The sequence below is a fragment of the Muscardinus avellanarius genome (genome assembly GCF_963383645.1).
Source record: "Muscardinus avellanarius genome assembly, chromosome: 18".
Classification (NCBI taxonomy): Eukaryota; Metazoa; Chordata; class Mammalia; order Rodentia; family Gliridae; genus Muscardinus; species Muscardinus avellanarius.
In genome coordinates this window covers 29032035-29048869 of record NC_137804.1, presented here as the reverse complement: position 1 = coordinate 29048869, position 16835 = coordinate 29032035, and the positions used below count along the sequence as shown (strand labels likewise).

The 16835-nt window shown below is 47.6% G+C and overlaps 1 protein-coding gene across 5 annotated transcripts in view; it reads left to right on the top strand.

The window, feature by feature from the left end:
- Positions 1 to 16835, top strand: part of CACNA1D (calcium voltage-gated channel subunit alpha1 D) — a gene marked incomplete at both ends in the record, with an annotated part of 454266 nt that overhangs the window by 383741 nt on the left and 53690 nt on the right. For all 5 annotated transcript variants that reach the window (XM_080715698.1, XM_080715696.1, XM_080715694.1 and 2 more), the window contains 8 exons: positions 331 to 437; positions 2155 to 2242; positions 2863 to 2970; positions 3049 to 3101; positions 6397 to 6543; positions 8701 to 8902; positions 10699 to 10857; positions 12339 to 12449. In XM_080715698.1, the coding sequence (XP_080571824.1) occupies positions 331 to 437; positions 2155 to 2242; positions 2863 to 2970; positions 3049 to 3101; positions 6397 to 6543; positions 8701 to 8902; positions 10699 to 10857; positions 12339 to 12449 (975 nt within the window). The remainder of the gene's footprint in view (positions 1 to 330; positions 438 to 2154; positions 2243 to 2862; positions 2971 to 3048; positions 3102 to 6396; positions 6544 to 8700; positions 8903 to 10698; positions 10858 to 12338; positions 12450 to 16835) is intronic.

Here is a 16835-nt window from a genome sequence, read left to right as displayed (position 1 = left end):
TTGTCTGGACATTGCTAACATTCTACTGAACACAGCGAGGCCGTCTCTCTTGAGATGCTCAGGACTGCCCAGGATGTGTTCCTACTTGAAGTCTGTGGTTGCAGTAGTGAGTCTACACTGATCTCTTTAGAGATACATCTGACATTAGCTGTTCCTCTCCCATTTTTGTTTGAATAAGTTATTTGGTTCCTCAGTCCTATCAGTTTACATTCCTGACTTCCTAACATGCACTCGACTAAAGTCATACTTTCCTCAAGATTTCATGAAGAGCCCAGGTTTCTTTGCCTCTGGAAAGAAAAAACAGTAAATGACCCATGATTCTGCTTATAGATGACAACTTTTGGAGCTTTCCTGCACAAAGGGGCTTTCTGTAGAAACTACTTCAATTTGCTGGATATGCTGGTAGTTGGGGTATCCCTGGTGTCATTTGGGATTCAGTAAGTATTCTAGTGTGTTTTTTGTTTTTTGTTTTTGTTTGTGTGTGTGTGTGTGTGTGTGTGTGTGTGTGTGTGTGTGTGTGATTCATAAAGACTAAGTAGGCTTTTTTTTTTTTTTTTGCAGAACTGGGGGTTGAATCCAGAGGGATTCTACCTCCAAGCTATACCAGCCTTATTTTTTATTCTTAATTTTGAAACAAGGTCTCACTAAGTTGTGGAGGGCCTAAGTAGCTGAGGCTGGCTGCGGACCTGAGATCCTCCTGTCTCAGCCTCCCAAGTACTGGGATTACAAACAGGCATTTTTTTAAATGATTATAGTTAGCCAAGATTGCTTATTGTGCCCACATGCCAGAAAGAATTGGGACATTTCATGCTTTCCTGTTTCTTTTTTCCTTTTTGTGGCTACTGCAGGTTGGTTTTATGTGTTTATTGCTCTCTGTAAAATTTGTTTTCAACAGGGAGAGAAATAAATCTTGACTATGAGGCTTTGGTTCCTCCAGGGTCTGGCTCCAGGTCTGGGGCATCCTTTCCCAGGATCTCAGTTTCCCTGGACTATGGGGCCTCGTGGGGCTTCTTCTGACTAAACAGCGCAGGCTTCCTTGGACTTCTGGGATGCAGCAGCTGCTATGACTTTTCTTTTTGGCCCCTGAAATTTTTTAGCTAGGAAGGAGTTGAGACTGACAGTCCCTAGGTCCTTCCCTGGCATGTGAGGATTTCTGGTGGAGAAAAGACATTGTAGAACTTGCCTTCCTGCCAGATATAGGACTGGGGCAGGGGCTTCAGTGGGAGTATCAGGTGTGGCCTGGCTGGCCCATGAGCACCTGTTCTGGTGCTAACCATTAGTATCCCATATGAACACATGTTTATGCATTCTTCTTAAACTAAAGTTACCTGGGAAGGGAGAAGGACCCATGCCTGGGTCTGCCCCCTTTATCATTATCCTCACCCCTACAGCTACCTAGGGCAGAAGTTCTGTGGTCACATTTTGAAAGGACATTCAGACTAGGATCTTCACAACTCCCATAATCCCCAGGCTATACCTGCCCTCTGCAGCTGCAGCATTTACCCACCTCCTCCTGAGCTCCAGCCATATCTGGGTGCTGTAGATGAATGGCATCTGTCTCACATATGGCCTTTGTGTGCTCTTCACCCTCAGCCTAGAGTCCCTATCCCCTCTGCTACCTCCTGCTCCTCCTTTGAGATTCACCTGGCTCTCACCTGCTGGGGAGGCCTTCCCAAGTTACCCCTAAAGCTGCTTCCCCAGCCAAGCACGTCTCTTTTTTACCTCATTGTGGTGTGTGCCAGGCAAGGTCATGATTGCCTATCTTTCCTATCAGACTTAACCCTTGAAGGCCAAAGAAGTCCCAACACCAAAGCACTGCATCAGGTCTCCAGACTTAACCAAAACCCACACCTAGAAGCTAAGAGCTACCCAGTGTTCACATTGAGAACAAGCAGGTTTGCGAGCTGCACCTCTGCTAAGGTTCGTTGTTACCTGTAGCAGGGGCTCTGAGCCTGGGCTCTGCTCAGCAGGTGGTGTGTCCCTACTGGAGGAGATCACATTTAAGTCCTGGGGAGGAAGCAGCTTGGTTTCCATGGATCCCATGCAGATTGTGTAGCAGTATTAAAAGATGAAGGTCAAGTAAAGTAACTTATCTCAAAGTATTCTGTCCATGTGTAATAAACATCGTGTTTTCTTACCTCTGCTCTCCCTCAGATCGAGCGCCATCTCCGTCGTGAAGATTCTGAGGGTCTTGAGGGTTCTGAGGCCCCTCAGGGCAATCAACAGAGCAAAAGGCCTTAAGGTATTGACTCCTTTCCTTCTGCAGGGCTGGCTTGTGTTGGGGTTGAATATAATTACTGACTCTTTGGGACCAGAGCTAAACTGAGGCCTGATGATTTCAAAGTGGGACCTTTCTCACAGATTAAGCCACCTCTGCCAAGTGCTGATGGCATTCAAGCATTTTATTGTTTGTGAATTTGAGATATTCTTTATGATTACTGTTCATTTATTACTTTTTCATTATTAGTAGTTAATTGATAAAATGTTATTTGTGAATTACTTTAGTAGTATTTCTCTATGTTTATTTTAGTCTTAAAATCTGTCCTTGTGAAGATTATACAAAAGGCTAGAGGAGTTGTATTTCCTAAATCCTTTAGGGGACAAGGGTTCCTGTGGGCTTATGTGCCAGGTAGCACTATACCCCATAAAACCATAGAAGGCCCACCTTCAAAGTGCTCCTTGTGCTGGCTGCGGTACGCTATGGGACCTCCCTGTAGATAGCCTGTAAAAGCACAAGGACTGCAAAGTTGGGAGAGCATGTACAATGCACAGACACCAGAACCCTTGGCTGCTGCTAGCTGACCTCATAGCTAACATAACGAAGGAGAGCGACACACTCTCTCCTCTCCTCGCTCCTCACAGCACGTTGTCCAGTGTGTCTTCGTGGCCATCCGGACCATCGGCAACATCATGATCGTCACCACCCTCCTCCAGTTCATGTTCGCCTGCATCGGGGTGCAGTTGTTCAAGGTAGGGGCTGTGCCTGCACAGAAGCCCGGCTGATTGCCCTCAGGAGAAGCCCACTCTTGACTGTCTGTTTTTATGCAGGGGAAGTTTTATCGATGCACAGATGAAGCCAAAAGCAATCCCGAAGAGTGCAGGTGAGTGAGAGCAGAGGAGGGCATGTGGAAGAACAAATAAATGGAAAACTTCAAGGATTTGCTCATGCTAGCATTTCAGAAGCTTCTGTCAGGAAATAAAAGAGGCCTGTGTACTCAGCTCATGGCTGCATAGATGGTGGTTGGGTTTTTGTTGTTGTTGTTGTTATTGTTATTTGCTTGTTTTTAAAATTGAGGTAGAATTCACCTACCAAAAAATTAGCTGTTATGCAGCCAGAACTAAACCTTATCCAGTTCTAAAACTTTATCATCCTGAACAAATGGATAGATGACTCTTGCTAATTGATGTAAAATTTGTAAAATAAGTGTGTGTGTGTGTGTGTGTGTGTGTGTGTGTGTATGATAACAATTATGAAATGCCTCAAACAGCTCCACTTACATTCATGTGGATGACACTCCCCAAATCAGAACTTGGCTCCCTGGTGTTCAAAACCCTTCTCTGGCAGATTTTCCAGACTTCTCTCTCCTTTCTCTCTCTTTCTTTCTTTCTTTCTTTCTTTCTTTCTTTCTTTCTTTCTTTCTTTCTTTCTTTCTTGGTGGTGGTACTCAGGATGGAACCCAGGGGCCTTTTACCTCTAGGCTACACTCCCAGACCTGTTTTATATTTTATTTGGAAACAGGGTCTCTTAAGCCAGTGATGCTGGCTGCGCAATCCTGCTGTCTCAGCCTCCCAAGCGCGGGGATTACAAGCGTGCCCCACCACGCCTGGCTCATGCTTCTTATTCTAAGATGTCCAGTGATTAGAAAAGCAGGCAGGGAAACCACTGCCCAGAGCTTAAGGCCATGCACAGTCTGCTCCCGTCCTTCAGAGATGTACCTGGCTGAGGTCTGCCTGCCTGCACCACTTAGGTTGGTTGAAGGCTTCCTTTAAGCAGAAGGCGTGGTCATAGGGCACCAGTTGCCATTTGACTGTGGCTGTACAGCTTCAGAGGCACCAGCGCCCAGGTTGTGAGGCACAGAGTGTCCCTGGAGCTGAGTAGCACAGCAGCAGTGTGGCGATACCAATTCTTTCCTCTTAGAGCCTCTGCTCCCTCACCTATAAAATGATAATATCAGACTTAATCTTTGGGGTTTCTCCCAGAAATGAAGTTTTGTGAGAAATGGCATGTGCTCATAATTATGGAATTCTTTTGAAAAGAAAATCAGAAATTGCATTAGTATGAAGAAGAAGAGATTTGGTTAAACCCAAAATACAGAGAAAAGTATACCTGGGCTTGCTTCTCAAAGCTTAGGGAATGCTCTTTGGCTAAATCTTTCATGTTTCATCATAAACTTTGGTCCTGTCTTATATGAGAAACAGTGAGCACTTGGTGGCTTCCATTTGTTCACATATATGTATTGGGGGTCTGCCTCGCTGCCCTGTAGGATGCACACTGTGGTCTGCCTGGCTCCCCTGTAGTATGCACACTGAGCTCTGCCTGGCTCCCCTGTAGGATGCACACTGTAATCTGCCTCACTCCCTGTAGGATGCACACTGTAGTCAGCCTCACTCCCCTGTAGGATGCACACTGTAGTCAGCCTCGCTGCCCTGTAGGATGCACACTGAGGTTTGCCTCGCTGCCCTGTAGGATGCACACTGAGCTCTGCCTGGCTCCCCTGTAGGATGCACACTGTAGTCTGCCTGACTCCCCTGTAGGATGCACACTGAGGTCCGCCTGGCTCCCCTGTAGGATGCACACTGAGGTCTGCCTGGCTACCCTGTAGGATGCACACTGAGCTCTGCCTCGCTGCCCTGTAGGATGCACACTGTAGTCTGCCTCACTCCCCTGTAGGATGCACACTGTAGTCAGCCTCACTGCCCTGTAGGATGCACACTGAGCTCTGCCTCGCTGCCCTGTAGGATGCACACTGTAGTCTGCCTCACTCCCCTGTAGGATGCACACTGTAGTCAGCCTCGCTGCCCTGTAGGATGCACACTGAGCTCTGCCTCGCTGCCCTGTAGGATGCACACTGTAGTCTGCCTCACTCCCCTGTAGGATGCACACTGTAGTCAGCCTCGCTGCCCTGTAGGATGCACACTGCGCTCTGCCTCGCTGCCCTGTAGGATGCACACTGAGGTCTGCCTCGCTCCCCTGTAGGATGCACACTGAGGTCTGCCTGACTCCCCTGTAGGATGCACACTGAGGTCTGCCTCGCTGCCCTGTAGGATGCACACTGAGGTCCGCCTGGCTCCCCTGTAGGATGCACACTGAGGTCTGCCTCGCTGCCCTGTAGGATGCACACTGAGGTCGGCCTGGCTCCCCTGTAGGATGCACACTGAGGTCTGCCTGGCTCCCCTGTAGGATGCACACTGAGGTCTGCCTGGATACCCTGTAGGATGCACACTGAGCTCTGCCTCGCTGCCCTGTAGGATGCACACTGTAGTCTGCCTCACTCCCCTGTAGGATGCACACTGTAGTCTGCCTCGCTGCCCTGTAGGATGCACACTGAGGTTTGCCTCGCTGCCCTGTAGCATGCACACTGAGGTCTGCCTGGCTCCCCTGTAGGATGCACACTGAGGTCTGCCTCGCTGCCCTGTAGGATGCACACTGAGGTCTGCCTGGCTCCCCTGTAGGATGCACACTGAGGTCTGCCTCGCTGCCCTGTAGGATGCACACTGAGGTCTGCCTGGCTACCCTGTAGGATGCACACTGAGCTCTGCCTCGCTGCCCTGTAGGATGCACACTGTAGTCTGCCTCACTCCCCTGTAGGATGCACACTGTAGTCAGCCTCGCTGCCCTGTAGGATGCACACTGAGCTCTGCCTCGCTGCCCTGTAGGATGCACACTGAGGTCCGCCTCGCTCCCCTGTAGGATGCACACTGAGGTCTGCCTGACTCCCCTGTAGGATGCACACTGAGGTCTGCCTGGCTCCCCTGTAGGATGCACACTGAGGTCTGCCTGGCTCCCCTGTAGGATGCACACTGAGGTCCACCTCGCTCCCCTGTAGGATGCACACTGTGGTCTGCCTCGCTGCCCTGTAGGATGCACACTGTGGTCTGCCTCACTCCCCTGTAGGATGCACACTGTGGTCTGCCTCGCTGCCCTGTAGGATGCACACTATAGTCTGCCTCGCTGCCCTGTAGGATGCACACTGTGGTCCTCCGCAGTTGTTTGCACTGTGGAGTAGAGTGCATGTTGTGAGAGGCCTGGAGGACCCTGCTTGAGCTATGCTCAGGTGTATGATGTGGTTGAATGTGCCCTGTGTGGAGGTGGGCCCAGGGCTGTGTGGCTGACTTAGTGCTATTCTGCCTGTCACATGAGTAGCCAGGATGACTCACAACCCTTTTCCTTTCCAGAGGGCTTTTTATCCTCTATAAGGATGGGGATGTCGATAGCCCTGTGGTCCGGGAGCGGATCTGGCAAAACAGCGACTTCAACTTTGATAATGTCCTTTCTGCTATGATGGCGCTCTTCACAGTCTCTACTTTTGAAGGCTGGCCTGCGTGAGTACATAGAATGCTGGTCTTCCCGCAGGCTCCTGCTTGTCCTCAGGGGGTTCAGGCTGGGGCCCAGGACTCAGTCTTTCCTCTTTGTCGCAGTCACAGCCTTGGGCCACTGATCATCACTTCCTGGCCCCTGGGACCCTTCTGTCTAATTAGGCAAATGATAAACTTCTATGGTGGTTAATATCTAAAGCAGAAACAATATAGGTCTGGATGGGATTAGGGTGTAATAAGAGGCATTTGCTGTGCAAACTTCCACTGGAAGCCATTTCAGTAAAGATACCATTCTATTGTTCCTAAAGAAGGTCTTTGGGGGGGGGGGGATACTGAGATGACTAGGTTGGACTGAGGTCTGCCTGCTTGCAGAGTAAAAAAAGCCAACCTGAGGAGCATTCTACCTCCAAGATACACCCAGTGCTTATTTTTTCTGTTTTGAAACAAGGTCTTGCTAAGTTGCTGAGGGGTTTTTATAAATTAGTAAGGCTGGCCTGAACCTGTGATCTTCCTACCTCCGCCTCCCAAGTATGGGGATTACAGGTGTGTGCCATCTTGTCTGGTTCTAAAGAGGGTCTTGAAAGTGTTTTAAATTGTCTGCTCGTTCATTCTGACACTTGATGAGTACCAGTCTGTGCAGATGTGGACAGCTACCATCAAGCCTTTTCATTCATGAAGGTGCTTATTGGCTCATAAATAAAATGTGCTTTTTATCAACTCCATGCAACATACTCTACTAGGCATTGTGAAAGAAACAGAGTGGTCTATCATGGCTCCTCCTACAAAGCCCAAATCTAGTAATGGTGTCAGTGGTCAACCAGGCACACTCTTGTGTGTCGTTGATGTATACCATAGAATCCTGAAGGCTGACTAGGATTGGGATGGGTAATGTAAGGAGCAGAAAGACAGAAGAAGATAGGATGCGAAAGAGAGTCTCCTATCCCGTTGTTGTCTTCTCTCTACTGCCTCACGCCCAGGGGAACTGCAGAAGGTGGGCAGCCTGGCCCTCGCAGGCTGGCAGAGCTCCCAGGATGCCTGTGAGTGGCACATATCTTCAGAAGCTTCCACAGATAAAGAGATTGTTAGGTGGGGCAGGCATGTTGGGAAACTGGTCCTAGAAGAAAAGAGGCATAGGGACAGACTTTTACTCAGAAGAGGTACTGGCTATTGTGTCAGTTTTGAACACTGCTTTAGCAAATCATGGGGGCAGCAGAGTAGAAATAAGCCAACCTAGAACTTAAGACTCAGAAGAGCTGAGCCCATCTCCTGACTCTGCTCCCGAGGGTGGGACTGACCTTGGGCCCTTGGGTCCCTCTCTGAATGGCAGTAAGATCTGGCTTTCTGGACAGATGCAGAGGAAGTGAGACGTGTGAGAGTCGGTGGGTGTCCTGAGGGTCGAATCTGCTTCAGAGTAGGGATTGGTTGAAGTTCAAGATATTGGAGTAATTTCCTTCTTGTTAAGAGTTCCCCTTGACATCTATTTACTTTTGCTGCATATTTAAGTTTAAGGGATGCTCCTGAGTTCTTTAGAAACACTCTATTTAAGCCGGGCATGGTGGCGCACGCTTGTAATCCCAGCATTCGGGAGGCAGAGACCAGAGGATCGCGATTTGCGGACAGCCTCAGCTACTAAGTGAGGCCATCCACAACTTAGTGAGACCCTGTTTCAAAATAAAGAATAAAAAAAAAGGACAGGAAGTGTAGCTCGGAGGTCAAATGCCCCTGAGTTCCATCCCCAGACCTGCAAAAAAAGAAGAAGAAGAAGAAGGAGGAGGAGGAGGAGGAGGAGGAGGAGGAGGAGGAGGAAGAGGAAGGAAGAAACATGCTTGTTGCCTTTGCCATTGTGGATAGTTTCTAGTTCCTCCAACATGTTACACGTAATATTATTACCCCTTCTCTTTGAAGGAGTATTATTGAGTACTTGTGAAATCTTTTGTTTTTCACAGGAGACTCTCTCAATGACTCTATCCTCAGTGCCTCCTCCTATAGGTCTGGGGCTGAGGCTAAGAAGGAGACTCAGATACTGTCCAGAGGCCCTGGTGGGCAGCACCCTGTGGGAAATTGACAAATACTGCTTTCGGGAGGAGTCCTGAGCCCTGGGGACTCGAGGAGGGCAGTCTCTGGGTCACAGGCAGGTCTTCACTTGGATTGTCTGCTTTGCAGGTTGCTGTATAAAGCCATCGACTCAAATGGAGAGAATGTCGGCCCAGTCTACAACTACCGTGTGGAGATCTCCATCTTCTTCATCATCTACATCATCATTGTCGCCTTCTTTATGATGAATATCTTCGTGGGCTTTGTCATCGTTACATTTCAGGAGCAGGGAGAGAAAGAGTATAAGAACTGTGAGCTGGACAAAAACCAGGTTAAAGTCACACACTATTTGTGCTTTGTCCCTTAAGCAAGAGTGGAGTGGCTCCTCTCTTGACTGTCTCCTTCCTCCCATGTGCAGAGAAGAGCCCCCTGGACTCCATCTGTTTAGATCTCACTCTCAGCCTGATTGAGCCATCCGTGTAGAGTTAGTTCTCTAGATACAGAATAGACTTTGCAATAGTGAAACTCATCCTTAGACCTGTGGGCGAGAAGTCACAGAACACTTAGGCTACCTTCCAGGGTTATGGCCCACTAATGATGGCTTGGAATCTTGCAGGGTACTGTGGCCTGGGGCCAGAAAGCACCCACTCAAATTTCCAGTCCCTACCAAGAAACTCTTATATCTGCTTAAAGCAGACTTTCTTCACTTTGGTGCTATTGAGGTTGATAGCTGGATAATTCCTGTTTGTGCTTCCTGAGCCCCATAGGAATGTTTAGCAGCATCCCTGGCCTCTACCCACCATGCACCAGTCTCACCCCTTTCCACCAGTAGTGACAGCCAAAACATTCCCTGTCATTGCCAGATGTTTCTTTGGTGGAGAACTGACTTAAGAGGAAGAACTCTCTAACACCAGAGGTAAAGTCAGAAACTTGGGACTAAGGTTTGATTAGCATCATTCTTTCTTTATCTAGCACTTTGTTTTAGCCAATCTGGTAGCAGTAGAGATCTTTGGCTCTGATAATGTGGTGGCTTGAAGCAACCAGGAGCCCTGTGCTCTGGTCCTCCTCTGCCTAGCCCTGTGAAGCTGCTGCATCTTTGCATCCCCACCCCCTACTGCCCTGGTTAGCTCTCTATTCTAAATTAGTGACATTAAGACACCTTAGCTTGAAAAAGTGACTGAGGTGGAGTGTCTGTTCTGGGAGTTTCCCTGTTCCATTATCGGTAGTATCTCTGCTTGATAATGACAGAAACAATCTGGCAGCCTGGGCTGTTCAAAGTGAAATGACCACGGCACAGTGGGACATTTTGTCCCAGCTGTAGCTATGCCCTATGGGAGATGCAAGGATATGCTGGCTTGGTTTGTAGGGGGACTTTCTTTTGAGTTGTCAGGGTATCCCTGCAGAACCTACCAATGACTGTCTAAGGGAGCTTTGGCCAAGCCCTTCATCAATCCAAGGAAGATGAGAGGCCAAGGCCCAGGCCTACCAGGCAGGACCACTGCCTGAGTCCTCAGGTACTGTGTATCAGTACCTAAGGTCCCAGGTAAGCTTGAATCAGGGCTCCCTGGAATCGGCATGTGAGGTTAGAGTGGCCCCAAGTCCCAGACACAGGAAGCATGTCTAAAGCCTGCCTGGGGCCAGAGCCATAACAGCATAGTCAGGACAGAGCTGTGGGCTTGAGGCTCTCAGGGCAAGAGGTTTAGGCAGTGAGCCAGCCCCTCATTTCTGATGAGTTAAGCCTGTTAGTGGCTGCCTTCTTCTCCTGGAGGACAGTACAGGCAGCCCAATGGATGCAGCCTACTGGTGTAGAGGAAAGGCCCCCTCCTTCTGCTTATGTTCACACTGCGGGACCTCTGCGGCAGCTCTGAACTACAGTTTTATAGGAAGCAAACTGGATGTGCTGCTGTTCCTAAAATTGCTATAAGGAGCAGTGACATGATAGAGGGTAGACTCTTGCAGTAACTTGGTGGTGCTATGACAGGAGAGGTGGCTGCTTCTAGTTTCGTCCACTGTCCTCCACGGGTCCCTTCCCAGGAGGCAGGTGAACTCTCGTGGAGCAGACGACCACCAGGTGCTTCTTCTCAAGAAGTGCTCAGAAGCCCATGCTTGCCTTTTCTGCCGTTGCAGCGTCAGTGTGTTGAATACGCCTTGAAAGCACGCCCGTTGCGGAGATACATCCCCAAAAACCCCTACCAGTACAAGTTCTGGTACGTGGTGAACTCTTCGCCTTTCGAATACATGATGTTTGTCCTCATCATGCTCAACACACTCTGCTTGGCCATGCAGGTAAAAATGGAAACAGCTGTGGGGACCGAGTCTGGGCGTTCCACACAGCCCCGTACCCACATCCTCAGGGTGGAGTGCTGCCCCTCATGAGAGGATGAGTTTGACCATTTAATGTGTCTGGGCTATGTTGTGGCCAGAGTCCTGTTCTGGCTGACTGTTACAGTAGACATTTAAGGCGACTCTTTTGTTTGAGGCTTTCTGTATAGAATGACAGTAGGTGACATTTTCATGGGCCTGCATGTGGCATTCAATTCCAAGTGGGCCTCCTATGTTTGAGGACCAAAGCTCTGGAGCTCAGTGGGCAGACCCTCCAGCCCTGGTTACTCCTTGCTCACTGGGCGGCCTTGGGAGAGTTACTAAATTCCCTAAGCCTGGCTTTCTTTATTGGTAAAATGAGAAAATATGTCACATCTACCCCAGAGATAAGGTTAGTACTGATTTATTCATGTCAGGTAGTTTGATCTGGGCTTGCCACACACTGACACCCAATGTTGAAAAGCAAAACCCAAGTCACATTGTTGTTTCCTTTTCTCTTCTTTTGTGGCACTGGAGATTGAACCCAGAGGCATTCTACCGCTGAGCTACACCCTCAGCCCTATTTTATTTTTATTTGGAAACAGTCTCACTAGGTTGATGAGAGTCTCACTACTTGCTGAGACTGTCTTCGAACATGTGATTCTCCTGTCTCAGCCCCCCAAGTGCTGGGATTACAAGTATGTATGACCACATCTGACTCACATTGTTGTGTTTAAGGGGCTCCTGGTACAACTATGGGGAATTCAATAGTTTGTGAAATAGTAAGTTCTACCTTAATTATAGTTACTTCTTGCTGACATTGGGGGCGAGGAATATGACTCAGTTGAATTGGCCAAGTCAGATTATAGCATGGTATCAACAGTGAATGTTTTCAGAAGTTGTGTTGCCAAGTAGATAGCATAGTAGGACAGGAAGCAAAGATCAGGGCCTGATCTAGATGGTGCACAGACTCTAAGAACTTGAAATAAGTCAACTGTCAGTGCTATCTGGAGAATCAGTCTAAAGACAATCAAGCATAAATTCTCTGGCACTTTTCTTAAGAATTCTTTCTTAAAAGAAACATATAAGATCAAGGTAACACCACCTTTTATTAAACATAGACCTAAATGGCATAAAGCTTATCTCTTACAAATTGTAGCTTTATTTGTAGACATTTTGGTGGTGTTTGCATTGTGCCTTAGTTAAGGGCTTGAATATAAGCCCTGCCAGAAGGAAGAGCCAGTTGCCCTTATCCTGAGCTGAGAGAATGGATATGTTTCCCTCCATCATCCAATCATCCTCATCTTGTCACAGACCCCTGTGCTTTGTGGGAGCTCACCATGTGACCTTGTAACGCTGGTTGTTTGGAGAGGGTGCTGGACCATGGAGGGTGCCCACGCAGGCACAGAGAGCTGGGGAGATCCTGGCCACATGTCTCAGAACCATTCCTCTGTGTTCATCCACAGCACTATGAGCAGTCCAAGATGTTCAACGATGCCATGGACATTCTGAACATGGTCTTCACTGGGGTATTCACTGTTGAGATGGTTTTGAAAGTAATTGCATTTAAGCCTAAGGTGAGTCGCTGAATCTTCTCTGCAACAGCTGTTGCTGAATTGCTCCCAAGAAGCTCTGGCTTCCTGTTAGCCTTGTGTTGCTGAATCGCGCCAAATTGTTGTGGCTGCTTAACTGGGTTATCACCTGAGAACATGAAATCTGATTAGGGCATCTGTATACACATGAGAAAAATCAATCTGCAAAAATAAAACCTCACAAAAACAATTCTGAGAAAAAGAAGAAGAGGAAAGAATTGGGAATTTGTAGGCTGAAGATTATTAGGAACCTTGTTTTCTATTTCTACAATAGCATGTATCATGCTATCCAGAGAAATGTACTTTATCATTCAAGCTCTAGAGAAAGATTCAGACATGACCATGAGAAAAAATTTGACCCTGATTTTATTCTCAGATTTCTAGCATGAAGATTCTGGTTTATTCGTTCTTGGTCTACAGCATGCTTTTCATCTTTTATGGAAAGTTCTAATATCAACTGTAGCCTTCTCACAGCCATCCCATATTTCGTTTGTTTAATTTAGAAAAATATTAATTGACTTTAGGAAAACAAGACATGCAATACGATAAGCCAGCCTGGAGGACTCAGCATGGTGCTGAAGGCAGTGAGTCCAGGCCCGTGTGCACCATAGACTATAGGATGAGAAGCAGTGTAGCTGACTGTTGGAGAGTGCAGTTCTAGAACTGGACTGGATTCCAGTGCTTACTCACAACTTACTAGCTTAAGCCAGTGACTTCACTGTCCCCCTGATTGATTTTCTTATCCACAACACAAGGACATTAATAGTCCTATTTGATGGGCTATTTTGAGGAGTGAAGAACTACTAGGTGCTTTAAAGAGTGCCTAGAATGTAGTGCCTTGCTGTAGACTACCAGCTACGGCTACTGTTAACGACCATCAACAGCATCCAGTGGTGTGCCTTCTAGAAACCTAGGCAGAGCAGCTGAGCTGAGCTGAACTGTGGGGCACTGGAAGCTGAGCCTGTTTCCCAGCACAGACTTACACGCTCAGAGAGTGATAGAGCTCCACACTCCAGTCATCTGTGCTCTTTGTGTGAGGCACCTTAACAACATGCATCGAACTAGGATGTGGATTAAGAAGTGGATGGTTTCAGCTACTCCATAGTTACATGAAATTCTAATTCCAAACCATTCCTGTCTTTAATTTGAATTGATTTCTATGCAATCTTTATCAGATCTTTGTGGACCAAAAAGAAAGGACATTTGTAAGTGATTAATTGGGGTGATTGCAGTGGGGTCAAATTTGGCACCTTATGCATGGCCAGATGTTACCTACTGTGACTTGTCCATATCTACATACATAAACATTTCTTCCTTTTCCAAACCCATCTTAAGTTCCTTTGAGATTTTGGTTTGCTTCCCTCTTGCCTTTACTTCTTTGAACAATATTTGTCTGAACTGATGGAAAAGGTTGCAGAGTAAGAATGTGGGAGCCCTTGAGTGAGGCGTGTGGAGCATGCCTACAGAATGTTGCCCAGACCCTGTGCCACATCTCCTTTTGCCTGGAGAATAAGCTCTAAAGCTTGTCCCAGGCAGAGGAGAAAGTGGGCTTACCCACAGTGTGTGAGTGTGCAAGAGTGTGCACTCGTATGTGTGCATGTGAATGTTTGGACAAGTGTATGCCTGATGTGTGCAGATGTGCATTTGTGTTGGTGTGTGTGTGTGTGTGTGTGTGTGTGTGTGCGTGTATGCACACACCCTCTAGCAGGCCAGTGCATCAATGGCTTATAGCACACTGCTTGGCCCAGGTGCTCCAAGCCTGGGGCGAGAGTTCTGGTGTGTAAACAGATGAGTGATACTGAGGGGAAATGAATAGCTAATTTATAATCAGTACTGATAGATCAGAGTTCTTAAGTGGATGATTTCCGCCCAAAATTGTGCCGTTTTGTAGTTTTACTCAGCAAGATATTTTCATAGCATAAGATGACCTCAAATTAAAATCAGGAGAACTTTTTAAGTTACAGCAGCATGTCTGCACTTGAAGAGCACTGCTGCCACATTCCCCAAGCCAAGGGACATGGGTTCTATATTAGCATGTTCCAGGACCACAGGAGAAGATTAATTCACCACGCAGTAGAGCTCTTCCTGAAATTTTTCCTCTTTCCCCCCCATTCTTCTCTTCTGTATTTACAAGCCAAGCCCAAGTCTTTTACAAATAAGCCAGCCAGGCCTCCCTACCCTCATTAGCAGGCATCCACATCAGTGTTGTGAAGACTGCAAAGATTCCCAGGAACTGCCCTTGGAGACAACAGACTCATTTCAGGAGAGTCTGTCTCTGTGAGGAGCTCAAAACCAGAGTCCCCCCCCCCCGAGGGGGGGCTCCTCCACAGGGTGGGCACACCTTCTAGGACTCATCAGCATTTGTTAGAGACAGGGGTGGCAGGTGTCAAATCAAACAAATGCAGGTGAGACAGAATCCTTACTAGTAGGTGGACAGGCATTTAAGGAGGCAGGGGTTTAAAAATTTTTGAGAATCCTGACCCTGATGACTTTTTGTTTATAAGGGAATCTGAATTAAAAAGGGGCCCTCAAGCCTGGCCTTGGGAAGCAGAGACAGGAGGATCCTGCAGGTTCGAAGCCAGCCTTGCTGGCTTAAGAGACCCTGTTTCTAAATTTAAAAAAAAATATATAAAATAGGTCTGGAAGTGTAGCCCAGAGGTAAAAGGGCTTCCAGAAACCCCAGTACCACCAAATAAATAAATAAATAAATAAATAAATAAATAAATATAAAAATAAAAAGGGGGCCCTCCTCCAAGACAACACATTAGAAGGAAATGGTCATGTGGGTGAGATTACCCAGCATCTGCAAGCAGGAAGAGGTGAGTGGGAGGAGGAGGAGTTTTCACAATGCCAGGCAGCCTCATTTCTTGGGAAGAGTTGGTTTTGAGCACTGGTCAGGTAAAAATGAAAGGTGATGCCGAAAGAGCCACCAGCTGGGTGTTGACCTGGAGCACTCTGGGTTGTACTTTGGACTTAGAGTTCACTGTATTGCCACTGGGGTTTGAAAGGCAGGCTGTAGTTTGGGTAAGAGACAAGACAAGACCTGTGTCCCTGGCCTGGCCTCCAGCAGAAGCTCTGGAATTCTCCCATGAACTTTTATGTTCCAAGGAGGCAGATTCAGGTAAAATATGGCTTTTCCAAAGTATCGGCCTTAGCAGGTATAAATAACACTTCTGTGAAGCAGGAAGGGCCTGGTCTGTCTGAGCTCTCTCTGTATGCTTCTAGAGATCTTGGTTCTGCCATAAAAATGTCTAATTTACACTCTTGGCCACTTGGGCTTGGAAGAGGTAAAGAGAAGCTAGGTTTGGGGAAGAGGAAAGTATTTTGGTATTGTACCCTGCTTCTACACAGAGTCAGTGTGCAGTGGGTAATGGGTTGTCTGGTCGTGTCTGCTCCCTGGGCAGCATGTCCTCCCCAGAGTCCCCTGCAGGAGTATGTCTCCTTAATAAAGTGCAGTGGTCTTCCTAAAGCATGTTCTCTACCTCCTAGAAAGAAAATTTGATACTGTGTTTTCAGTTCTTTGGTGATCATCTGTTTCTAGGTTATATATATATTTTTAATGCCAAATAATACCAGAAACCAAATATAACTGCCCTTAGAACTATACATCCAGCATCTTGATGGGCTTCACTGTCCCTTCGACACCAGGGTTTCATGGATTTCTCTCTTGCGCTTTCTCTTCTTGTAAGATGTGCTTATGCCAAGGCTTCGCTACCCCACCCCCACACACACACCTGCCTGCTCACGGCTCTCCTCTCCCCAGGCTAACCTGTCTTCTCAGCAGTCTCCTCCTGCCTCTGGCCTCAGCCCTTCCTGCTGATCTCATGTCTAAGAGCAGGAGTCGGGCCCTTGTCAGAAGCCCATGTCCTGTCTCCTGGGTCCCCAGATGCTATGGTGCCCTCAGTGGGAAAGGGTGGTGAACTGAGTCATGCTCACTCAACAGCGATTTCATTAAATGGGAGGCTGCTAAACAGGGAAGCAGTGTGTGGGAAGCAGGGGAGGGCTGGCATTTTCTGCCTCTCGTGGACTCCTGTCATTGCCACCTGGTCAAGCCCTTAATTCCAGCCACCGGCACCAAGTCAAACCTCCTGCCACCTAGTTTAGGAGTGTCAACCTTTCGGCCATGAACTATGAGGATTTTGACACTATTTTGTGTGTGTGAATAATTTTCTAGAAAGAGAGTCAGTGAGATTTCCAGAAAGTTCCAAGACCCAAAAGCAACATTAAGCCCTTATCATGTTGATTCAAAGGGATTTTATCTACCACTACAGTGCAGCAGAGTTGTCTCAGTAGACTGTTTGTGGGCTGACTGAAGCACTGGTAACTTGATCATTTAGGAGAGGGCAAGGGGAAGAGAGGCTGCACTTTCAG